Source organism: Notothenia rossii (assembly GCF_949606895.1).
Source record: "Notothenia rossii genome assembly, chromosome: 4".
In the NCBI taxonomy this organism is placed as follows: Eukaryota; Metazoa; Chordata; class Actinopteri; order Perciformes; family Nototheniidae; genus Notothenia; species Notothenia rossii.
In genome coordinates this window covers 58,298,053-58,324,061 of record NC_136902.1, presented here as the reverse complement: position 1 = coordinate 58,324,061, position 26,009 = coordinate 58,298,053, and the positions used below count along the sequence as shown (strand labels likewise).

Genomic DNA, 26,009 nt, shown 5'->3' with positions numbered 1-26,009 from the left:
TCAAGAAGCATCAGATCAGTGAATGCACTGCATCGTCCAATCAGTGAGCGATACACAGTAAGGGGCTGGGCGAGTGTCTGAGGATTTCATCGGAGGATGGTCTGATGGTTCCTCGGTTATCGCTCCTCCATTATCGCTCCTCGCTCCTCCGGCAAAAATAAGACCATTGGGACGCAGACAAATCAACTTCCGGTGAGACCGAGACCGAGGATCGAGGAAATGAAAAATAAGAGAAGTGAGAAGTGCCCACTGACTTCCAGACGAGGGAATCGGAAGTGGTAAAATGCTAAGTCATTTCTGGGATTCAGGACTCATCACTCTATTGTTTTAACCATTTAGTTAGGGTATATTTCCTCACACACGTAGGCACACGCTAGTGTGGCTACATCCTAACCCCCATTCACATCAGATACCTTTGCCGCTACTGCTCAAATAGGTATCAATTGTTTTTTAAATCTAAAATCTCTCCTGAGGATCGTTCCTTCTTATCTGTGTACACACACATTTAGAAAACATTAACTATATTTGGCGGCGGTTGCTCAGGGGTAATTTGTTATTTCAGGCATTCAATCAACTGACTCTGAGGACTCATTCCTGCACCACTATCATATCCTCCGACAGGCTTTAGGACCCTGTATTTCCGCCGTAATAAGGTACTGGAGCTGAGGTAAGGCTGTGTGTGTGTGTGTGTGTGTTGTGTGTGTGTGTGTGTGTGTGTGTGTGTGTGTGTGTGTGTGTGGTGAGTGAGAGAGAGAGAGAGAGAGAGAGAGAGAGAGAGAGAGAGAGAGAGAGAGAGAGAGAGAGAGAGAGAGAGAGAGAGAGAGAGAGAGAGAGAGAGAGAGAGAGAGAGAGAGAGAGAGAGATGCCTGTAAAGTCAGAGAAAAGCTGAGAGCGGCAGAAGAAAGTTGACACCGTGTAAGATGCAGTGCGACCGCAACAAGGATTAATGAGATAGCTTCTCTGGTCCGCGCGGAGCAGAGCCGAGCACGAGGCGAGGCAGGATGTCGAGCGGCGGGAAGTGGGGACTCTGACGGAGCATGCACACCGATGCAGGTGTAATAGGCGCATCCGCAGGCATTCACAGCCGCATCAGCACTGCTGCACGGAGACACCGAGGAGGCTGAGGCTCACATTTCCTCTCTCACACAAACAATAGACGTACGCGCTTTCTGCACGTGCCCACGCTAAACGCAAAGCGGTGTAACGGCACTCGCGCGTGGATGGTTAGTGAGACGCTCGAGGACTCATCCCAAGGAGAGGACGCGTAGCGGGGAACATCGTAAAGGTGAGGAATCATTCAATTTGAAACCTTGAGATGTGTGCTATTTCACATCATAACATTTATTGATTTATTTTTCTCTTATTGTTGGTTGTATCCTCCTATGTAAATCACATGTGTGCATTTTCATGATGAAGTATCCTAATAAATACACATTTGAAAGCATTGCTATACACAACTGCTTGCACAATAACAATTGACATTGCTTTACAATTAAATGGTTTGTATTGATGACAACATGCTTTGTCTTTCAACTTCAACAAGATATTGAATATTTCTATGAAATGCAATTTTAGATATTAAATGTAGACTGTCATGACAGCAGTGTAGGTCTTATTATTTTATTTATGATTGATCATTATTTGAGAAAGGTGATTCATTATTAATACAAATCTCCTTCCTCGCAAGTGAGAAACATTGGCTATTATGAAAATGATATTATATAGCATACTGCATAGCACATACAGTATGTGAGCTCATCATTTATTCAACTAAAATGTAATGTTCTCACTGCTTTGTCTTTGTATATTCATGACCGCAAACAAAGAGAATGCTGCTGTGGAGTGGAACCCTCACATCCGTACCCTCACACTCCATTGTTCATGTTTGTATTTGTTGACTGCTGTTCGACCTGCCTGGTGAGCAGTAATGTAAAACACGCTCCTGCAGCATTCCTGATACCTCAGATAACCTGACATATCCACACACCTCAGCAACATTTCATCCGTGTTGGTCATAGCTAATTAGATGCCAACAAATATGCCCCCCCCTCTGTGATGATGATGAAAACATGTCATACATAACTGCTCATGTAAAGATCTTTGAGAGGCTAATTACTTCCTTCAGCCCCATGCTGCACACACACTTCTTAGTTACTCGTGAGCACGTTTTTGTTGTTTACCATAACTGTTCCATTATCTCAATGTTGTCCTGTCCCTGAACTTAACCCGCGTTTAATTCCAAGCTTAAACAAACCCCAGTAATCCTGAAAGGTCAATGGTTTACGTACGTTGTGTGTACGGGCGCTTTGTCCCCAGCATGAAGGTGAATCCCTACAATGTGTGTGAACAGATTTATGTCACCACATCAAGATTATTACTAGTCCTAAACCCCCCACGTCACACTGACACTCCCCCCCAGTGTTTCCGCCAGACCAGGGGCCTCATTTATAAAGGGATATGCGCTCAAAAAATGGCGTACGGCAGTTTCTACGCAATGTTTGCGATTTATAAAATACTAACTTGACGGGAAAACGTGCGGTCCTCCACGCAAACGTCTAACCCATGCGTACGCACTAAGCACAAAAACGGGATGGACGAGAAACTGCGACACCGTTGGCAGAAGGAAGAATGGAGAGAAATATGTGGAAATAATACCATAAATAAAATGTTACCTCTCATTCATCATGAAGAATTCATTTTCAAACATTGATCAAAGCCAATCTTAAAATGATTTAACGAACGCCTGTTTGAGACTCCTCAGTGCACACAAAAACATAACTGGGAGAAATAAATAAATACGTATATGTTATTTAAAACCACCTCGAATATGTTGTGTTAATGTTATGAAATGTTTTCTCATAAATGATGCGGTAAGCAGGAGGACATAATTACGTCTAAACTGACGCCGTTTTGCATTTCTATAGGTTGTAGATACGAGCATGGTTTTATATACTATCATATTTAATCGTGTTTTATGCCGTTTGCCAAGACTTGATAAGTCGCTCGTAAAACACAGGAGGTATGGAAACTAAGAACACCATATGTGGTAAATTGTACAGCTAATATAACACAACACATTAGTTGTATTTCCTTTAACTGGTGGAAATAGAGTTGCTGCGGAGGGGGGTTGAGAGGCACAGGCTGCAGTGGAGACGCTGCGCACAGCTGATTGACAGCTAGGACACAAACCACCAAATACAAAAACATAATTCAGATCCAGCCGTCATGACTCCACTCCGGAGGGATCCCCCGATCATTTCTTACAGTTTCTCATCAAGGGGGTGTCTCCTGTCCCCGGTACAAACACACTGCCTGAGGAAGGCTATGCGTATTTTTTTTGTCATTAACCTTTTTCGGACCACTTATTTATTTATTTTGGTGACGATCCGACCTCCATGCTGCTACTCTGGTTCAAACTGCATCCACCAAACAATATGATTTATCTCGACCTCCCCAAAATAACAAAAATCTGACACGGTGTGAGATGTTTTTTTTAGCTGGTCTGTCGTCATTTCCTGCGATCTTCTCCATGCAGTCAGTCAAAATGAATGAATGAATGGGCGTTTCTTTGACTATTTATAGGCAAACATGGGCGTTACGTGAAGCCCGCAAAAGCTGCACCGCATTTCGAGTCGGTTGTGATTTATAAAGGGAAACAGGCGTAGGAAGTGCCATACGCACTTTCCTCACCGGTACGCAATGTTTGGTGAATCGGAAAGTGGCGGAAAATGTATGGACCTGTTTTTCGGATTTCTACTACGTAAGCAACCTTCCCACGTCAATCCTACGCACGGCGTTATACATGAAGCCCCAGGGCTGAGAGGGCACCCCGAGAGCGGGGGGGGGGGTTTGTTTTGAATTTTGACTTGAGCCGTCCCTTTATAGATAGGCCTACTGTATTTTTACATTAGTGAGCCGGATCATTTGGCTCGGCTCTCTTAAAGCGCCGGCTCTTTCGGCTCCCAAACGGCTCTTCATGTTACCTCAGTTTCGCCGCTGCGAGGCTCCGGTGCTCGCAGCTCATGCGCGTGCTCCACTAAAACCCCCCCGCTCATCGCGTCCAAATCGCGCACGTTCCGTGTTGTCCTGTAGCAGGCACCTTCGATGTCGGGGAAACAATCTTCAATACTCCGAAAATAATCCCACCAGACTCCTTTGCCCCTTCAACAGCGGGATGTCCTTGTCCTTTTTCCTTTTCGTCATTTCAAGCGATAAAAACTCTCGATCTTCTCTCAAATTATTTTTGGACGCCCTTGGCTCGCGTTCAGGGCGTCCCGAGCTGAATAAGGGCGTCAAATGACGGCAGGACGGCCCCCTGGCGGAAACGCTGCTCCCCCCTCTGTTTTCACTCTTTCTTTCTCACACACACACACACACACACACACACACACACACACACACACACACACACACACACACACACACACACACACACACACACACACACACACACACACACACACACACACACACACACACACTTACATTAATGTGAAACAGTCTAAATCACATTTACAGCTTTTGCATTTAAGCTTCTGTTCAGCATTGTGAGGTTCGGTTATTGGCTTGAACACATTACAACAATAAAACAGCTTTATTATTTATTAAGAGTTCCTGGTCAAAATTTAAAAAATTGGGAGAAGAAACGGAACCTTTTTAAAACAATAGACATGCTTGAATGTCGTTTTTTAATCTTTGTGAGAATTTTTTTTTATAGTTTTGGCCATCACTATGCAAACTAACATTGGATTAAAATTAATACACAACTTGATAATCTTAAAAAATGCAGTATTTTACATAATTTAGCAGTGATGCAAATTAGTCGCTTTTCGGCGCCTCCCGCTTTTTTAACGCTGATTTGGGTGACTTGTGTAATTCGTGGAGAACCGAAGAGTTTTCTTTTTTGGGGGGGGGGGGGGGGGGGTAATTAAACAAGCGAGTGCCTGTTTTTCCTGGCCAAGGACAGGTTCATTGAACACAACACGTGTCTTCACCATAGGTCTTCACGTGGTTATGTCTCGTCTGAAAGTAACGGAGAGCATCGGAACGCCGCTCCAGCTCTTCAAATATTGCAGTACCCATAAGGAGCCGTACACATGCCGCAGTGTTTGCGAGGCTGTGTCTTTAGTTGTAAGCACAGTGGCGATCTGTTGTTATTAGCATCTGGTTAGCTAGCTATGCTAACGAATTTAAAGAGCTTTTCTACAACCAGGTGGAAGAGAGCTCTCTCCTGAGAGGCTCAAATAACCTCAGCTCAGTGAGGTTAAGGCACACCTTGATATGATCATTATAGTTATTAATGAGACATTAGAGACTAAATTATTAACAGGTATAAAATACTATATGACAGTAACAAAAAAAAGTTGTTAAAAATAACAAGAATAGAGTTTGAAAGGTGAGTGATTTGGTAAAATATCCAAAAAGAAAAATCTGCTCACAGTTCTGTTTCATATGGGTGTTGAAAGATGTATCCATAGATCTCCTCATGTTGCTCTCAAAGTGCACCAGATTGATGCTTTTAACTTCAATATTTAAAAAAGATCTTCCCGGGGGAGCATGCCCCCGGAACCCCCGAGAGGAGGTTAGGTCCCCCCCACTTAAATCATGTTCACATGGATAGGATACTAAACACATTTGCACACATTTTGTGTCCATATCTTTCTGTTTTGGTGGTCATGCCACAACCGTGCACGTGAATGCATGCATGAATGCGTCAAACATGAGTCATGGTGAGATATCTGGATTAAGAGGTTGCTTTTTCTTTGCACAGCATGAAAGAAAGGCCAATGAATGGGCTGTGATTTTAGTTTTTTTAAGCAGAGGTTGAGTTCAATAATTTGTACGGCCCTCGGAGGATGTTGTACAAATTGAAAGGAAAAAGGTTCCCCACCCCTGCTGTAAATAATAATAAAAACTCTTGATTTATAACTTAACATCTCTGTCTCCTATTGATCTGAGTAAATTGTAAAGAACAGCCAGTTAATTGAAGGATTATAGCACAGGCCTTTGTCAGATGGTATATTACGCTGTTTTTTTTCTGCTTCGAATAGTTCTCTCTTTTTCACCATACCTGTGTTTGCATCACTGATTTAGGCTTTTCTTGTGTTGTTTAGATAAGATGATGAAATATTTAAAATATTGAAATAGAGTGTTGCAGGAATCATTCCTGAAACCCGGAAATAAGTCATTTAGAATCACTCGTTTGGATTGTTGTTAGACTGAAATAACGATGGAGGGTTAAACACATTTCCGAGTTTTGTTTACGGCAAATTTCAGAAGATTTTACATTAATCTAATTAAAATTAGACTTGTAAACGTCATCAGGTCATACTTTAGCCGCCTTTAGCTTAGCGGTGTTGACGTTGAGTCATGCAACCTTGATGTAGTACCTTTATAGCCTAGCTTTAGCTTTGTACTTCTAGAGATTGCATTTACGCATTTTGTGTTTGCCACAGAGGCTATTTTCTCCAATAATCCGAAATCCTATGGAAAAATCCCATTGCTTTTTGTTGAGCCCTTGCGATGCTAACCTTTGGATGGAATGCAATATTACGTCATCACTGCAGCACTCTATGTCTTTTATCCTCTGCGCTTTGTTGTAAAATAGGTTTGTGAGCAAAACATAGGTCCAAATGTATCTTTTTTTAAACAGAGCCATACAAATTACTGCCTATTTGAAATATTTGCAAATGGCGTCCATGTTGTACGTACATGTGTACAACATGCATTTAAGTAACCTATCTTTCATGCTCTACGCAGTAACATCCCAATACAACCAGTAAACATCCATACATGTAAACCCTGGAGAATTTAGCAAACGGCAGCTGTAGAAAACGTGCACGCATGACTGCACACACAAACATCAGTGAGATATCTCTGCAGAGTGTGTCCCACGACGCTCACAGAAACACGTAACAGGACACTGAGTACAACACACAGCCCACTCTGCAGAGACGCTGGAGCCGTTTGCTACATATTGCAGATGGGTAACTTCTCATTCCCCGGGCCTCATTGCACACAAGCACCAGCTGTGTGCGCTGAATGTGTGTGTGAAGTGGGTAGTTATGTGTGTGAGCATGTAGGAGGCAGGGCACGGAGGGCTTGTTTACTGTGCGTATGTCTGAAAGGGAAAGTTGATGCAAAAGACTGTTTGTGTAATTATGTAGTCAAAATATTATGAAATTGTGTGTGTGTGAGGTTAGGTTTGGGCACACCGTGGACTGATTGTTGAGCTAACACTGTCACACACACATTCTGCACAGGGGGTTCAGCTAGACCCAGTGCCAGGCGTGACTACGCTCATTTGTTATATAGAGTAATTCCGTGGAAATTATCCATCCTTTGCAGTGTAATGTGACAGAATCCCATCCTCACTGGAAGGCACGGCAACGCTGGAATTATTCCATCCAATCATCATCGAGCAGAGGAACAGTACCGAAATGGCAAATTAGCATCTGCTTCATTTATCCTGCAGTGAACTCTCCACTACAGGGCGAATGTGTTTCCATAGGAACATGATGTTTCTTCACGAGCTGTGCAACACGCTCTACAGTATGTCGTCAGACTCTCCACACAGATAAAGGAAGAGTTTGGAAAGGCAATTACAGATTTTTGTGTTTATCTTGAACCTCATTCCGGTCTTATCTGCCTGACATCTCTGTTCCTCTGAGCGTGTTTTTTATTAGAGGCTACAGGCGTTTACAGCTCCAATTTCCTGTAGCCACTTTGCCATTTCCTGTATCTGCATCGCCTCAATCTGTACAGGCTGAAATATTACAGCAATTACTGCCAGCTCTGTGCGAGTGTGTTGAAAAGACTGCACAGTTTCTGATAATCTGTACAAGAGTCAGCAGCAACAGTTTTATGCTTTTGGGTTTAAAGCAATTTGGTTGCACATTTCCACGTCTTAAGAACAAGCTTTCTCTTCATGCAGCTTGGTCAAATTGAACACATTTGACAGAGAAAGATAGGTTTCTTGAAGGGGCTTCTTCTCCAGAAGTATTGGCTGGATTATGACGAAGGGGAAAGGGTCGGATGAAAAGCAAAATGAGTGGTTGTGTATGCAAAGCACTGGAATAAAACGCTGAGAGAGAGATAGGGCGGGAGGGAAGAGGAGCTCTTGTAAAAGTGTCAGTGCTGATTTGCAGCGGCGTCCTTGCAACCTTCCCTCTACCTGACTGGATGTTTTACGAGCGATGCAGAATCAGAAAAAAAGAAGGCAGGCTTATAATACAGCTGACAGAAGTCTTTTTATGGTGGCTGGGCAGAGGTGCAGGAGGGAGGGTGAGTGTGTAATAAAGCTGAGTGCATCTCTCCTGGAATGAAGCAGAAGCGAGGGGGGGGGGCTGCAAGAGAGAGGCAAGGCTGGTGAGGTGCTACAAATATTACTGAGCACAAGTGCGTGTGTGCACCATATGTCTAGATGTGTGCATTTGTCAGAGTGTTGAACGATCACTCAGCTCGTTCAGAATGAGAGCTACTAGCCCTGCATTAAGGGTTGAGGCTGAGGGATGGAAGGGGGGGGGGGGGGGGGGGTTTGCACAGTGAGGCAGCATCAGAGCGGAATGCAGCACCACGCCAGCCCAAAGACACACAATTATGGCAGTTTTCTCCGCGCCATGCAGTCGAGCGTGCAACAACGACTCATTGAATTGATCAGGAGCCCGTGAAGAACTCCGCCATGCAGAATGAATACGCGCTGATGAGATATAATGCGGTTTGTTGAAAAGACCCCTTCACACTCAATACGAAGACTTTAAAGAAAATCGCTTCTCACATCTCCAGCTCTCGGGCTCTAATTTTAGAAACACCCGGTGTGTAGTCATTCCTATGTGTGTTTAACACTCTAGGTATGATGTTTTAAATCACTTCCGTGTTACAGGGCAATCAGGCGCATATGTCCAATCATCCATCTATTTTATAAGCGGCTTATGCTGCACAGGGTCGTTGGGGGCTCGGGCCAATCCCAGCATGCATTAGGTGAGAGGCAAGGTACACACTAGATAGGTCATCCTTGCTTACCCATAGCCTGTAGACTGAAGTAACAACATTTAAAAACAGTAGTTTATTTTGCTCTAGCAGGTACATTTTTTAATTGTATTAAAGATCTCTATTTAAACTCTTCTCTGTTTCATTTCAGCAGAACTCATAATTTAGCTGAATAAGTCTTTTTCAAAGTAAGAAAATTGACATTTTAGTGTGGCTAAAAGTGAAAGAAAAGGGTGAATTTGCAATAATCCATACTTAGTGTGTAGTCATTTTACTCAAAAAGTGCTGACCACTTAAGTAAGGTAAAAAGGAATATATACCTGGCCACTACCTACTGGGTTTCTAAACAACTAGAGTGTAGCTTATCAAAAATATATAATGTAATTTCCATCAGAAAACTAATGTCAGTGATGTGGGTGTAAGAGAAGTAATACATCTCTCCAACATGTTGTAGGTTTTCATTATTAATTCAGTGAAGTCTGAAAAGCCGTCAATCAAGCCATTACACTTCTACCCAATGTTTAAAAACTCTTCTTCTTTAAACACTATAATTGGCCCTCTCCTGAACAGCAATGACTGGTTGAATTACTTTATACATTACCAGAACACTACTAAAATAACAAAATGTAAACAAGATGAATTGAACGTATGTTTGAACATACATAATTATGTTCCAACACATTATAACTAAATAACACAATGTCAGTCTTACAATACACTTGATATTTAAATCTTTAAACCTTTTTAAGTGTGACCTGGCCAAGAGTACAGCATAGACATTGCTACAACAATCAGCACAATCAATGCACTCATAAGAAAAACAACCGTAATACACACACAAAAAAATAGACTACAATATCCAGTTATAATGGAAAAAGTACAAAGAGGCAGCATCTTTGCTTAACTATGTTCTAACCTTGGAAATCAATATCTGTAAAATATTTAGAATGTGCAATATTACATAATTACATGTCATTTAGCTAACGTTTTTATCCAAAGCAACATTCAAACATTTGAATGCGGTAGACATGCCTTCGGTAACAATGTGGGCTTAAGTCTCTTGCCCAAGAACTCTCCAGAGGCTGGGGATTGAACTTCTGACCCTCTGATTGGTAAACGCCCATTTAGCCCCTGAGCCGTCGCCGGCCAATATTGTTCATGATTTGAGGATGTACTACCCAGATAAGTAGGAACCATCCTCAGGAGAGATTTTTATAAAAAATCTTTAGCAGTAGTAGTGCTGATGCTGCATTGACCTATTTTATCTGATGTGATTTGTTGATAGGGGTTAGGGAGTAGCCACAATGTGTGCGTAGTGCGTACGTGTGTGAGGAATAATAGCCTAATTATTGGTTAAAACTTTAGAGTGGCGCCATAATTTGTCCTACAATTCAGAATTGACATAGCATTTTACCACTTCCAGTCCCCTTGTCTCGAAGTCTATGTTTTTTGAATATTGTTTTGGTCAGATGGCAAAAATAAAACCAATGTTTAACACAAGCTTATTCAAAGTTTTTTTTCTACCACAAAAAATAAAATATGTCAGTAAAATCACATTTGTGAATCTCCGAAGCTTCTAATGTAGGTATCATAAAATCGGCGGTTAGTGATAAGTGACTGAATAAACTACTAAACTTCATCATGCTGACATGAGTTCACCTTTAGCTTAGCGGTGTTGACGCTCGGCTATGCGATTGTGATGTCGTTTGTTTATAAATTAACTTTTTAATTCTGCCTTTTGAGTTTATCCTACAAAAATCACTACGTGTCCTGTTGAACGAAACATGATAAGTATCTTTACGTGTGTGGAGACAGAGCCTTATTTTCAGCAATATTCAAAAAATCCAATGGAATAATCCCATTCCTTTCCTTGAGGGAGCCGTTGCAATGCTAACTTCTGGGTTGTCCTACACAAATACGTCATCACTGCACCACTCAGACATAGGAGCTGTATAGTCTAACGTTTTGTGTGACCCTGTCCCTCTCTTTACAGACTTCCTGTCCCTCATCAGAGAACTGGATCCAGAGCTGTCGGACTCTTCGTCTGTCCCGAATGGAACCCTCTTAAGGTGGACGTGGTACATTAAATATACATGTCCCAAAGGAGCGCTGCCGTGTCAAGCAGCAAACCCACAGCCATAAATCAACACCGGAGGACTTTGATTTCTCCATTGTCGCTTCCTGCAGCGACAACAGAGGAACAGGCGTGCTGACCTGCCGATGTGCACCGTACGATTCTATTTCTGGAACCTCATTGCTTTTACAGATTAACTGCCCTCAAATATGGCCCCAATCCGATCATTGCGCCACTAGTTTGAGTGATGACGGAGGTTGTGGATATATTCAAGCTTCAGAACACCCCATTGTGCATCAGTCCAGTCTGAAAGGCCGCTGCCTTTGGAAAGCTGTGCTAGTGCAAACTAACACCTTGACTGTATGTCACAACAGACTGAAGGTCATTTTTCGTTATTCTCCTTACAATCATTTCACAACTCACAAGGCATTACTTATTCCCATCCAGACTTTTCAGGAGATGATAAACATTCATGCTAATGACGTGACATTGTGCATAGAATAAGACTTCATATTTTATTGCATGAGACATTTTCCATGAGTTCCTGAGGGAAAATCACACTGAAATTGCATTGCAGAGTGTTTTCATTAGCCTGTCTGGGGCTAATCAAGGTCCTCCATCATCTGAATTGACATTTCCATATTGTATGAGATAGAGAGTCGCCAACATTAGCATATTGATGAACACTGGGGCACTCAATCATGTGAAATGGAAGACGTGGGGCAAACCCTGAGCCATCAAGCCCCGGAACAAATAGCTTATGACATGTGAGGAAAAGAGGATCCTGAATCCCTCATCACAACTTCAGCACATCCCATAGCACACAGGGGAAGTCCAGCACTGGCACACTGAGGATATATTTGATAAACCTGGAATGGGTTGTTGGCCTCTGGACCAAGCCCTACGACAACAGAAAAATTAAAGAATAGGATTAAAGATGGATTATCGCTGAAAGCCACCAAAGCAGCTGCCTGTGCATAAACCCCCGGACTCTCTCCAGGGAGACACCGCAGACTGATTAGTAGATTGTTTGGCTGTTGATGTGGTGGCCTCTTGTGTGGTTGGTATTCAAACAGAGTGATGGACAATCTAGATGAGCTGGAGCACCCTCTTCTGGGAGAAGTCCCCAATAACAGCCGGACATCTTTGGGGCCCGGGACAGGACAGAACCCTGGAGGGATGTTCAAGGGCATCCTGGTTAAGTGTGAGGAGGACAGGGCCTACCCTCCCTTAGCATGGAGGGGCTATTGTGGACATCCTCCAGAGTTCCAGCAGCAGCAGCTCCTGGACCCCTGCGCCTTGCCTCGCACTCTGGAGTCCTTTTACCCAACGGCTCCCATCTGGGGACACTCAGACTCCCTGCTCAGCAAGGACTACCTGGAGACCACCTTTGTGGACATCAGGCCCGGCTCCACCCCGGAGAGGAAGCTGCTGGCCGAGAGGCAGGACTACCACAGTGACTCCTACAGCGTGGACGATGAGGACGATCTGCTGCCGGACTCTGACGTAAGACACCCCACTGACACCATGTTGAGAATGATTCTTTCTCATAACACAACAGCGTTTAGTGTATTTGGAATCCAACTTGTAAAATATAGCATTTAGTTCAAAAGTGGCATTGAATGCTCATTTACAGGTTCATACATGCATTATGTTTCTAGAAGACATGCTTACATCCAGAAAGCACCTTAAATATTTCATACTGCTTTATCTGTCGCTTGATTATGTAAATAAACCACAAAGTCTTAAGATGAGTGAGTCCAAATGTCTCTTAAGAAAGGGCCATTAAAAGGTATTTCTTGCTTGGGCAGCAGTTCACAATCCAACCATTAGTATCAACTGATTTTATAGCACAGAATAGCTGTTGTCAGAAAATGTTTACAAGACAACTTATAAATGTTCTTATTCTTATCAGCACCATTTTCCAAAGGTAATGTGTACACAGATTTCCTTTTTATCTTTTAAACATACTTCTTAGTAGAGCATGACAATTTGAGCAGGAAATATGCAAGAGCTTGTGAGAACAATATTGGTCCGCTCTTTGCAAAAGATACTTCTCAATAGGGTGGAGGATCAGGGTTAATATTCGAATGAGCCTGAGTGTGACATGAGAAGGGGAGTCACATCTGGCATTTTGAATCCCATGTCCCAAACAAATCTGACTGGGTTGTTGTATTTCAGCGTTTGCGAAAAAAAAAGAAAATGATCCCCAAAAGTAAGTGACTCACCGGCCACTGAAAATGGAACAAGATGTATACTTTAGATGGGCTTTTGCTGTTCTGTCCTCCCTGGTCCTCAGACTCCTATTGTTCAACTGGTCCTCTTGGAGCCTCAGGTAACACCATCACTTGGAGCTAAACACACTGGAATCAACCCACATCTACAAAATGCATCCTTCAAAACCCTTCAGCAAGCTGCCAGGATTCCTCCTTTTCTCTTTCCTACCAAAAAAACCTCCTAAAATCAAACACTTCACTCTCCCTTTGTTCCCCTGAGTTAATTGAACACCTGATCCGTACCTACAGGGAGGTGACAGGGGAAAGAGGGGACACACTGAATGCTATATCACACACAATTGCAAATCTACATGTTCTGGAACTTCTTTGATTCAAATAAATAGCCCCAGCTAAAAACGGTTCGCAGGGTGTTCTGCGGATTGTCAAGAGTAATAGAGATTCTATGAAAGGATGTTGCTGTTCATATCTGCTTAATCAAATAGATGAAAAAATGCTAAATCATCTCTTTTAACAGACAACGTCAGATTTTATTTTGGGGGTATTTGACCTGAACTCAACCTAAGAGCACTCTGTTTGAATCCCAGGACTCATCCATTGAAGACTTCAGTGAGACAGACAGTGAGAGCAACTTCCCCCTGATGATCCCTCAGGACTACCTGGGTCTGGCCTTCTTCTCCATGCTCTGCTGCTTCTGGCCCCTGGGCATCGCTGCCTTCTACCTCTCACAGAAGGTACACACACACACACACACACACACACACACACACACACACACACACACACACACACACACACACACACACACACACACACACACACACACACACACACACACACACACACACACACACACACACACACACACACACACACACACACACACACACACACACACACACACACACACACACACACACTTGTACCTTAGCTGACAAGATATAACCTGGCACTGTAGTTCACAGCCGCAGGTCATTTCCTCCACTCTGCAGTGTAGACTAACTCCAGGTCCAGTGTTTTAGTGTTCTCCAAGTCTATGAACATAATGGAATTGGTTCAGAGTTTGAGGGAGGGATTATGTCTAGATGTGCAGGATTATGCCAATAGATTTTTTTAAACAGCACAAAGGTGTTAGAATGGATGTTGCATCACAGGAACCCTAAAGCCGCCTTCACATGATCAGCGGTAAAACAGCTCTGCATTGCCGTTGTGTTTCCATGGAGACAAGGCTGAAGAGCTACCCTTGGCGTCGCCCAATGCTTGTGATTGTTGCTGAGCACTGCCCTCAAAGTTCAAATTATTTTATTGTTGACCTTGATTGCTGCTTAACTTTTGTCGCACAACCAATCAGATAACAAGTGAGTGAAGCGACACAAGCAAGTTGGTGATGTAACCATAGAAACAAAACTTAAGTAGCTGTTTTTGCAGCAAGGCTCTGCGCCCAACCTCACGTAGGGCGAGGAACAAATCACGTATTATGTGAATGAAGTTTAAGAGTTGTGAGATTCATAGCAAATAAAAACCGAAACACAATAGTGAAGCAGATGTGCGGGCTGGTTGTGGCACACTTGGTTCATAGCATCAACCAATCAGAGCGTCAGTGCTTGAATCCCAAGCCTTTGCAGTAGTGATGGGATTTATGGCTCTTTGAAGGGAGCCGGATCTTATGGCTCCGTTCCTTTCAAAGAGCCGTTCAAAAGAGCCGTTTTTTAAAAGGGGGTGGGGTTACTAGGTTTATCTGCAAAATAATCAACCAGGATAATGATTGACTGTATTGCCACACTTAATGCAATAATCTGCATTGTAAACATGACACAAGGTGGTGCCATATCCATGTCATTTGTCTACTTTGAATTTACCCTCTATGTGTTTAGTAAATAAAGTTGCCTTGCCTTGAATGAAATTCATGCAACTCTTAATATTAGATACTGTGTTTTTAAGTGGCGATGGAGATTATTTGTTGACCCTGCTTTAAAGGATATTTTGCCTTTACAAATGGTGCGCTTCATCCCTGCCTGGGTTTAGGTTGAAGTGCATCCAAGTGCGTTTGGCTCATTTTCCATCCGATAAACACGTTGTCTACCTGTCCTGTACCACTTGTTATGACTTCTCTCTCTCGCGTATTCCGTTAAGACCCACCCCATCTCACTCCTCGTGCTGAAACCTGGGCCCTTTCTCATTTCATCAAATCCCCCTCCTCGACTCTTCGACTCCTCGGTCCTCCGGTAGTGACCCGGAGATGAATTTCAGCTCGCCATGTTGAAGGACATCTCATTTCTCTAAATGCACTTCGAGGACCGAGGATCGAGCGTCGAGGAGGCTCTCTGGAGGAGCTATAACCGAGGATACACTGATGGGTCCTCCACGGTCCTCCACGGCTCCTTCGTGGATGCATTTCCGGGAACAGAGATGTTTCAAAGAGTGGTGACGCACGGCCGGACTTATCTCAGCCAATGACAGCTCTGCATGCATCCCCTGGATATTATTATATTAACTGCTTTCATCGCGACGCGATGTTTCAAGTGAGAACAGCTGTGAGGTCCGTGCAGAAAGCAGAGCAGTGTGTATAATATATATCACTCAGTATAACAGGCCTACTCTCTTTATTTGCTTTAGTTTAGTAGATATCTACAAACAAGGAGTCAATATTTTTCTAAAACCATTTAATGCTTCACATAATAAAATACACAACGACTGTAGCCTGTAACGGTAAAGTATCTAATTACTTATTTATTTAGTTTTCTATAACTTAGTAACAGAGAAGGTCAAACTGAAGAGACATGGCAGAAATCCTACAATGAAGCGGGACAGTGAACTGTTCACCCGTGAGAGGGCAGTCAAGAAAAGAGAGCTAGCGGCCCCGTTGAGGCAGTTTACAGATGAAAAGACACAGAAAGACAGAAGCACAATAACAACAAGTAGGCTATATTTAGGTGTTTTTTTGGAAATAACCAACGGTATCAAGAAGAAGTAAAGTCCCCTGGTTTGTCCCTTATACCCTAACTGCGCCATGAGACAACTCAATATCAAGTTTCCAAAATCCGACACTGAGGTGGTCTTAACGTACCGGCAGATGACAGCACTGACAAAGTGTGTTTTCCGCAGCGAGACGCTACAATACTAATTGTGGGCTTATCATGTTGATTCGGCCACAACAGGAAAAAGAAAAACAAACTCTCGCTCTCTCCAGAGGGGTTATGGCTAGAAAGGATCCGTCTAGTGTAAAACTCTTGCGATAGTTTGCAAGTCACGTGGCTGAATGTTTACGTTTGGCAGGCAGCCTTTCAGTTACGATCGTTAACATCAGTGGGCCACAGCAAATGATGGTGAGAAGCTAAACCATCTATTAATTATGTCAATGACAGGGAGTGTGATTCACAGGCAAGTCAACATTGTCGCAGTAAAAGTCCCAAGATAGCTCCTGGTGCAATACAATGTTCCCTTTCAGTGTTTTACTATTATGTCTGATGTTTCTCTATTAATATTACTGCTGCATTAATGTGTATGTTGCATGTTACTGCTGTAGGTGTGTTTCCGAGCCGCTCCAACGAGAGTTACAACGAGAACGGGACGTCATATTTACACAAGACGGATCCTTTCTAGCCATAACCCTCCTCTCGCAACAGAGAGTGCAATCTACTGTTTCACCATAACATCTAGAGGGGCGCTGTTTCACTCTTTGTAAAATACTCAATGAGAATGGAGAGAGACGGGCCGGTGTCGGTACCAGATGTGTTCGGGGTACCATATGTGTTCGGGGGCCGTCTCTTACCAATGACGTCACGCATTGTACGCATTGTGATTGGCTGTACGGTAATTTACCCAGGGGTGCTCGGGGGCAAATCACATCTACAGATCATGACGAATCGAATTGAATTATTCCTATGCTCCTAGTAAAAAATGTGTGAAAATGTTTGTGAAAAACATGTTAAAAAAACATGAAAACGGAGCAATGGCTGTACGCCATTTGCTGTACGGCAACTCAAGAGGACCATCATACACGGTTAAATTCCGAACATTTAAACATAGCCTACACTTCATTCTTTACTTTGTCCGTTATTATATGTAGAAGATGAACTACCTCTCTGAAAGGTCCCAATGTGTTCATTTTGATGGGCTGTCTTCTGAGTGGTTAAACATCACTAATGATTTTCTGACTTCTGACTGCTTTGGATATATAATTACACCACAATAAGGTTTTACTATCACAGTGCACTGAGATTTGTGACAAACTGTAAAGCACTTACGCATCACTGTACACTGTAAACCAAGGCGGTTTTGCCATCACTTACTGTACTGAGGCTCAGTCACTGGTACATTTTCATTTACAAAGCCATGTTGGATAAAGTACCATCTTATATCTGCTCCCTGATCTCTCGGCAAATTGAAAGTACTTATTGCCTGAGATCTCATGCTGTGGTTTTATTAAATGTGCCAAGTGCTAGGACTGTCTTAGGGAAGAAAGCTTTTAGATGTGCAGCTCCACTAACTTGGAACAGTGTGCAAAAAGAATGTAAAATTACCAAGCTGGTACCACTACATGTTTTTAAAGCTCGGTTGGATGCTCCAGTCAGATGCTGTTGGTACCTGTACATGTGGATAGATATGTAAATTGTAATCCCTGTAATTTTTGCTGTATGTCCTTTTGTTGTTCTGTTGTTTATGTTTTTATGTCTTCATGTGGAACCTACTGCTGCAGGTCTCCCTTGAAAAATAGATCATTGATCTTAATGGGATTTTACCTGGATAAATAAAGGTTTTGAATTGAATGTCGAGCATTAACTGCAAGTCACTCAAATGCATAAACTGGAGAATAATTATGTTACAAGTGTTACAGAAAACATATCCAAGTGTAACAAACATCCAGTATTAACCTTACTGTTTTTTACTAACAGTAACCAACTAATAATTTTCATAAAGTGCATATTTATTCCAAACTCACAATATATGTATATATGTAATAAAACATAATGCACAATGGTACGCAGTATCCAAACTCTTTAGGCACTGGTCAGAGGCATTCACCTGGTCAGAGGCATTCTTGTAAAGCAGATCACCAGAATCCAATACTGGTAAAAACGTTGCAGAGATCAAATGTTTCCTTGTCTGAAAGGAGAAACCTAATTTTAAAACAACATTTTCAGTGTGTGACTTGAAAGATAAGTTCTGATCAATAATAAAACCTAGATATGTGTATGTAGTGACCCTTTCAATGTCAATGTCAGTCCCTTGAACAGTACAAATGTTGGGGAGAAAAGAAGTTAACTTTTTGCCATTTGAGAATATCATGAGTTTGGAGTTGTCTGCATTTAATACTAACTTGAGTTGAGATAAATGGGATGGAATAACATCAAAGGCAGACTGGAGGAAATCAAGACTTTGCTCTATAGAAGAGGATGAACAATAAATAACAGTATAATCTGCATAAAAATGGAAAGCAGCATTTGAACAATTATTAGAGATTATTTACATATATGGTGAAATTATTGGTCCTAATATGGAACCTTGGCGCACACCCTTTCAAATCAAATCAATCAAATCAAGTTTTATTTATATAGCACGTTTATAAACGATTTTTGGTCGAGCCAAAGTGCTGTACAAATAATAAAAATACCCTAAAGTAAAGACATTTTACAGCTAATACAACAGCAGTTTGTTCAGAATATCAGTATGAGAAGAAAACGACACCCTCTGTCCTTAGACCCTCACATCGTACAAGGAAAAACTTCCAGAGAAAACCCACAGTTTAAAGGGAAAAATGGGAGAAACCTCGGGGAGAGCAACAGAAGAGGGATCCCTCTCCCAGGACGGACAGACCTGCAATAGATGCCGTGTGTAAATCGAAGAGATAATACATTTTACAACATAGGTAGACCAAATGTTAGGAAATGCATGCGTCTATAATAATAGGATGAATCCACGAAGATGTCAACAATCCTGTGGGAGCCTTCAGGGAGGAAGCACGACGAGACCCAGGCAGGACCGCAGAGACAGGTTCAGCCACGACCCGAAGTCCACGACTTAATCCAGAACTCAGGATAGAGGATCCAGGATGCGGGACCACAGCAAGAGGATCAGCCTCGACTCAAGATCCCGGCGTCGATATAGACACAAAAGAAGAAAAATGTGGCTGGGTTAATCGGAACATGAGAATACACAGATACAGACAGACAGAAGGAAGAACAAGCACTCCCTTTGGAGTGATTTTTTAAAAATATTGAAGTTAAATGCATCAATCTGGTGCACTTTGAGAGCAAAATGAAGAGATATATGGATACCTCTCAACATCCATATGAAACAACTGTAAACAGATTTACTTTGTCTTTATGGATTCGATTGTGGACTTGATTGTGATTGCTGCACATTATCCCTTACTTAATAAATACTTTTTTTGATAATCTATTATATAGAAAAGTATATCATATTGATATATAGTATATAATTTATTGATAATATATAATATAATCAAATATAACAATCAAAACAAAATAAGTAGTATTAAGTATTAGGGCTAAGAAAATATTGTACATGTGAAATAGTTGTATGTATTGATTTAAATTGACATGCATACGCTAAGAAAAATAGTCCGTTGTTACTGTTTGAACTAACGTACCAACGGCACTGAACATTTTACATATTACCTACCATATTACGTTATATACTTCTTACCTTCGATTTCTCTTATTCTTCTCCTCATTCGTCTTTGTTTTTCTTCAAGTTTTATTGTATTTCTTCAAGTTTTTATCTTGTTGGTCGAATGCACTTAAGCGTCAGCTAAATGCAATGTAATGTAATGATCAAAAAAACCCTCTATACTCTAGACAGCATGGGTAAATTACCGTACAGCCAATCACAATGCCTGACGTCATTGACGTCATTACGTCGTACGTCGTTACATCACTGGTAAGAGACGGACCCCGAACACATATGGTACCCCGAACACATCTGGTACCGACACCGGCATCAACACAGAACAAAGAATTTCCGAAACTAAACAAAGTGTTTTTATTTATTTATTAAAATGATGACTCCAATCTGAAAAAACAGGGGAAGCCTGGCTTCCCTTGGCCTCCAGGAGAAAACGCCACTGGAACCGAGTCGTACTTGGTGAGAGCCGTTCTTGTTATCGTTCAATCGTTTGTCCGCACTCACTGCCTGCCAAAATCCACTCGCCTTTTAAAAAGCTTGATTTTGTTCCCCAAAACGTATTCTGTGAAGACCCGCCCCTACTCTGACTGTATCTATCTCTGACACGGAATCCCCGTCTGCTCCTCACAGCAGCTCCTCACGAGCAGTTGCGCGTCGCTTGACCAATCAGAGCTCACTGGGCTCACAGGGAGGGGGGGGGCGAGCTCCAACAAGACGTTTAGGACAGAGAGTGAACACCAGGGCCCTTTCTCATTTCTCTAACTCCCCTCCTCGACTCCTATCTTCGAGACTTAGTCCCGCCCCCAGGAGACGCGAGCGGAGGAGCCGAGGAGGGGAACCGAGGAGAGAGGAGGGGAAGCAGCAGGGTTATGGCTAGAAAGGATCCGTCTAGTGTAAATATGACGTCACGTTCTCGTTGTAACTCGTAATCGGAGCGGCTCGGAAACACATCTACAGCAGTAACATGATGCAACATACACATTAATGCAGCAGCAATATTAATAGAGAAACATCAGACTTAATATTAAAACACTGCAAGGGAACATTTTATTGCACCAGGAGCTATCTTGGGACTTTTACTGCGACAACGTTGACTTGCCTGTGAATAAAAAATAAACCAGTGTTGGTGATCTACGGTGTTGTCATTCTTCTTTGAACACCAACAAGACCGCTATCGTCCTATTTCAACAATCACACTCCCTGTCATTGACATAATTAATAGATAGTTTAGCTTCTCACCATCATTTGCTGTGGCCAACTGATGTGAACGATCGTAACTGAAAGGCTGCCTGCCAAACGTAAACATTCAGCCACGTGACATTCAGCCAAACTCTCGCGAGAGTTTTACACAAGAAGGATCCTTTCTAGCCATAACCCGAGATGAGGCCAGCCGAAATTGGCTTCCCTTGGTGAAAAAAAATGGAGGGATTGACCAATCAGATGAGGCTCACGTCGTGCCCCTGCCAACCTGTGATTGGTCAGGGCCATGCCAAGGGAAGCCAGAGGCGGCTGGCTTCCCTTGCCTCACAATCCAATCCAATCGCATCAACTGAGTGTTGCAGTGACGCGTCCTGAAACCCGGAAGTAAGGCTCGGTTTACCTTGACAAAAAAGCAATGGGATTTCTCCACAAGGTTTTGGAAAATAGCTCGAAATAAGGTCAGTGGAAAACGAACCTGTTAGATAAATGCACGTTTTGTTCAGTCGGATAATGTCCACATGTCTACCCTACTTTTATAATTTTCAAATCATAAATCTAATTGATAGAAGATAGATAGCGCCACTGCACCACTCTCACGGCCGTTAGAAAGTAGCAAGCAACTGAAGCAAGTGCAATTATGGAGGGTGGAGATTTGGAGTATTTAATCAAAAATAATTGTACTAAACTTCCGCTACAGCAGCAACAACAAATACAATCTGATGACAGGCCAAGGCCCAAACTGGAGCTGTTTACAGGAAAGGGAAAAAGGAGCGAATCGGACGTAAAACGTTAAAGGTCTCCTGATTTAGTTTGTGAATGAATGCCTAGAGTTTCGGCTGGAGAGTGCGTGTGGACCTGTCGGTTAGATAACAGGCGTGTGTAAGTCCTGCATCTGTATGATACAAATGTGTGTAAAATGATACCGGGTGCTGTAATCACTCATCTGGTTACGTTATTACATTGACCACCACACCCCCGACCCAAAAGAAAGGACGTATTATTGGCTTCCCCTCATTTTTTCCCCACGCCACGCTACTACTCGGTTCCCCTCGTTCATACCAAAGAGCCGTTCAAAAGAATTGGCTCGTTCGCGACCGACACATCACTACTTTGCAGTCAATATGTCAAAGTGCCTTGGGCAAGACAGGCTGTGGCTCAGTGGGTAGTGCCCTGATCTTCAAATCAGGGGATAGCAAGTTTGAGTTCCACTGCAGTCAGCATGTCATTGTGTCCCTGGGCAAGACACTTCACCTCAAACTGCTCCTGTGGGGATTGCCCACAGCACTAAATGTATGTAAGTCGCTTTGGATAAAAAGCATCTAACAAGTGACATGTAATGTAAAGACACAGAAAATGCTCCCGTATGTCTAAGATTTTGAACTGTATGCAAGTCACATAAGCTCAATGACATGTCATGTAATTCATATTCAATCATTAATCTAGTGGCCATCTTTCAGCAGGAGCCTTAATCTTACCAATATCAGAATCAGAGTACTTTTTTTATCAAAGTGCAAAATTATGTCAGTTGCACCATTTTTTTATTAAAAAAAATAATATTTATTTAATCAAGTAAAACTGTGCAGTTAAAATCCTTAGCCCCTGCTCTCACGCAATAGATAAGAAGCTGGTTCCCCCCTGCTACCCAGCTTTCCAAAAATCATAGTTAATTTAAAAGCGGAAATGTCCAAGACAAAACTGGTGTGAATATGGAGCAAGCCAAGGGGAGAAGGGGTGAATTAGGCACAGACACCGGGGGTGATTCAGATTCAGAAAGGGAGCATAATATGGGTTTAGTGTGTGATTGGAATGAATGGAAGAGGGTAGTGGAGGCCAGGAAGAGACTTTGACAAATGATGACGAATGCCCCGTCCCTCCTCTAACCCCCCCTCCTCTAATTCTTATCTCCCTCTGCTCTCTCCTACAGACCAACAAGGCCTCGGCTCAGGGGGATTTTCAGGGGGCCAACGCTGCGTCTCGCCAGGCTCTGTGGCTCTCCGTGCTCTCCATCGTTTTCGGAATCATAACGTACATCTGTGCCATCGCTGCGTTGATTTCCTACCTGTCCGGCAAACCCCCTTAAGACCAACTCATTCACAAGAATACACACACAAAAAAAAGATGTACACACATCACAGACACAACGTATCACCTTTATATGTAATATAATCCGTCCTTGTCTGTCAACCATATCTCCAGTCATGTTTTTATCTGCACCGCGCTTGGAGAAAGACTGGTGCTTAGATTGTAATCACTTGTAATTGGATTAGGACGTAATTCAGCTCAGAGGACATTCTTCGGACGTAAGGAAAAACCCTTAAACACCACTCCATATAGAATTCTGTAAATGTGAATTTTGTTTCACTCGCCCAAGGACTTAAGTTCTGCCATCCCTTAAATGTGTGCTGTAGTCGTCTTCACGTTAAACATTACTGAATAAAAAAAGACAAAAGTGCCATAAAAAGAACAACAACACTGTAGATATCACTGTCTCAACAACGGAGGATAAATGATGAGAGGCAGAGAGAAAAGTATGGGGACATGCAGCCGTGAGCGAGGGGCGGAGTGCGGCGACGGACACTGCAGATTTACGAGGAGGTCGCAGCAAGGACGAGGCGTCTAAATCCTGACGGAGCTGCTGTGGAGTGAAATCTGGGGACAGTTTTTAAGATCCCAGGAGCGTTTTATACGAGGGTCCAGAAGCTACTATCCAATAGAGTGGTGCAGTGATGATTCCAGGAAAAATAATTAGCATTTCCGCTTCTGGTTCCATTGTCTAGAAGTCCGTTTTTGTATTGTGGTAAGAAACCTGAAAGAAGGTCTGTGGTTAACACAAGCTGAAGAGATGTTCACGTTGTGTTCCAAGGCAATACATCAGTAAATACCCTTCCGGGGAATGTCTGAAGCTGCTATTTTTCATAAAAACAACCGTTGCTAACTAGGGTCTGAATCATAGGGGTCATTTAAACTGGGGAGGCTGGGGACATGTCCTCAACACTTTGCATTAGGATCATTTGTTGCAAATGTTCTGAAAATAGCGTGTTTAAAGAGTTGCACACTTTGGGGTTTATTTGCACAAGAGAGAACATGTACAATCGGGAGGACTGTTCACACTTCTTGGGTACAGTATTCCTGGTAACCCGAGTGGTGCAATTTGGACCAGTGACACGTTTAGTATTAGTAATAATTGAATAGAGCAGCGTAGCATAGTTACTTTACTAGTTGTCAAAATAAGTATTGTGAGCATGTTTTTATGTATTGTTTACGGGGTGCGCTTATCGCAGTAGTGTTTTTTTTAATCGGAAAAAAGTGTCCCACCACAGTTTCAAACAAAATGACGCCCATGTTCTGAATAAACTACTAAACATAATCACTCCGAACATTAGCCGCCTTTAGCTTAGCGGTGGTGATGCGCAGCCATTCGACCTGCTTTAGTTCATTTATAGGTTAACTTTAGCTTTTTCTTTGATTTACATTTTAAAAATCATAAAGTGGTGATAATATGTGGAGATTATCCTGCTGAACAATAATGTGAAAGTATCATAAACGTGTTTGCGACAAAGATTATTTTTTGCAATGTACTGAAATCCAATGGATAAATCCCATTGCTTTTTGTCGAGGGAGCCCTTCCGAAGACAACTCCCTGGTCTGGCCTACAAAGATACGTCATCACTGCACCACTCAAGGGACCTTCAGGGAACCGCTGCACTTCCTGATTTTCACATTCTTTATCACTTATTGTTTATCTGCAGAAAGGACTGCTTTGTTCAATGCCAATCTTGTGAGTTATCCTTATGTCGAGCACACACTGACAAAACATACAGTGCAGTTATATAAGATAAATATTAATGAGGCAAATGCAAAGTCATGATGTGAACCAGCGGCTCTACACAGAAATAAAGGAGCTGCTTCTGTATACAGTGCTGACGAACTGATGACAGAGGCTGCAGACCTGTGAGAAAAAGGGACAAAAATATGAAAATAAACTCTTAAAGATGATCCTTCTATGAGTTGTTCCATTAATAGAATCAAGCAAGCTGCCACTCCACGCTCTCTAAATATAGACTGCACTCGTTTCTCCAATAAAAAAGACGACTGGAATCCTTCAGGAACTTGCCTCTTGCTGAACTTGAAAATTAAGCTGTGTAAGCAAACAGTATTCAGATGAGGTAAAGGTTAAAATATAAAAAACTTGTCTGGCAAGACACGCCATGAGTCAGAACGATCTCCATTTGGGTCACGACTGAAACATGCACGGCCAGTTTGTAGTTTGTTAACCTGCTGAAAGCTTCCATCACGTCCTTCTTTTGGACTAAAACAAATCTTCGATGAAAGGAAATAACTCTGGCCATATTGGTTTGAGCTTAAATCTACCATTAAAAAAGCTGTGAACCTGAAATAAATATTTAAAAAAAATGACTGGTACAAGTGGACATTTTCTATTTAGATGTATAGTTTTTAATAGTCCCTGGCTGAACTGCAAACCCAGTGTTGTATCAAGACTGAGCTGATGATATATTATGGGTCCTGTATGTGGACACTCCTGTGGTGTCAGTGTCTAACCCTGTCCACACAGTGAAGTCAACTCTGACAATCCTCCGTCTCCACTGGACGTAAGAAAGAACGAAGGACCCTACTGATTTATGTATGAGAATGTTGACTGTCATGAGACGGGTTCCAGTCAGATTCGTATCACATGTATAGATAAAGGTCAAAGGTTGTGAAAAATGAGCTGTATTAATACAAGAGTTCTTGTATAACATGTAAATATTTAACTGAAAGAAAACGTAATGAATCCCAATAAATGCACTTGTTTGACATTCATCTTTGCTTTATTCTTTTGCCCTGACTTCTACATAGGGAGATCT

General features: G+C 42.3%; 1 protein-coding gene across 2 annotated transcripts; it reads left to right on the top strand.

The window, feature by feature from the left end:
- Positions 1-48: 48 nt before the first annotated feature.
- Positions 49-25,896, top strand: tmem91 (transmembrane protein 91). Of its 2 annotated transcripts, XM_079674306.1 has the most exons (6): positions 49-278; positions 563-667; positions 979-1,285; positions 10,982-12,568; positions 13,884-14,030; positions 23,069-25,896. In XM_079674306.1, the coding sequence occupies exons 4-6, from the start codon at positions 12,143-12,145 to the stop codon at positions 23,222-23,224; spliced, it is 729 nt and encodes a 242-aa protein (XP_079530432.1). In that variant the 5' UTR covers positions 49-278; positions 563-667; positions 979-1,285; positions 10,982-12,142; the 3' UTR covers positions 23,225-25,896. The 2 variants fall into 2 exon arrangements, with proteins under 2 accessions (XP_079530432.1, XP_079530431.1); XM_079674305.1 differs by lacking the exons at positions 49-278; positions 563-667 and having other exon boundaries at positions 834-1,285.
- Positions 25,897-26,009: the final 113 nt, after the last annotated feature.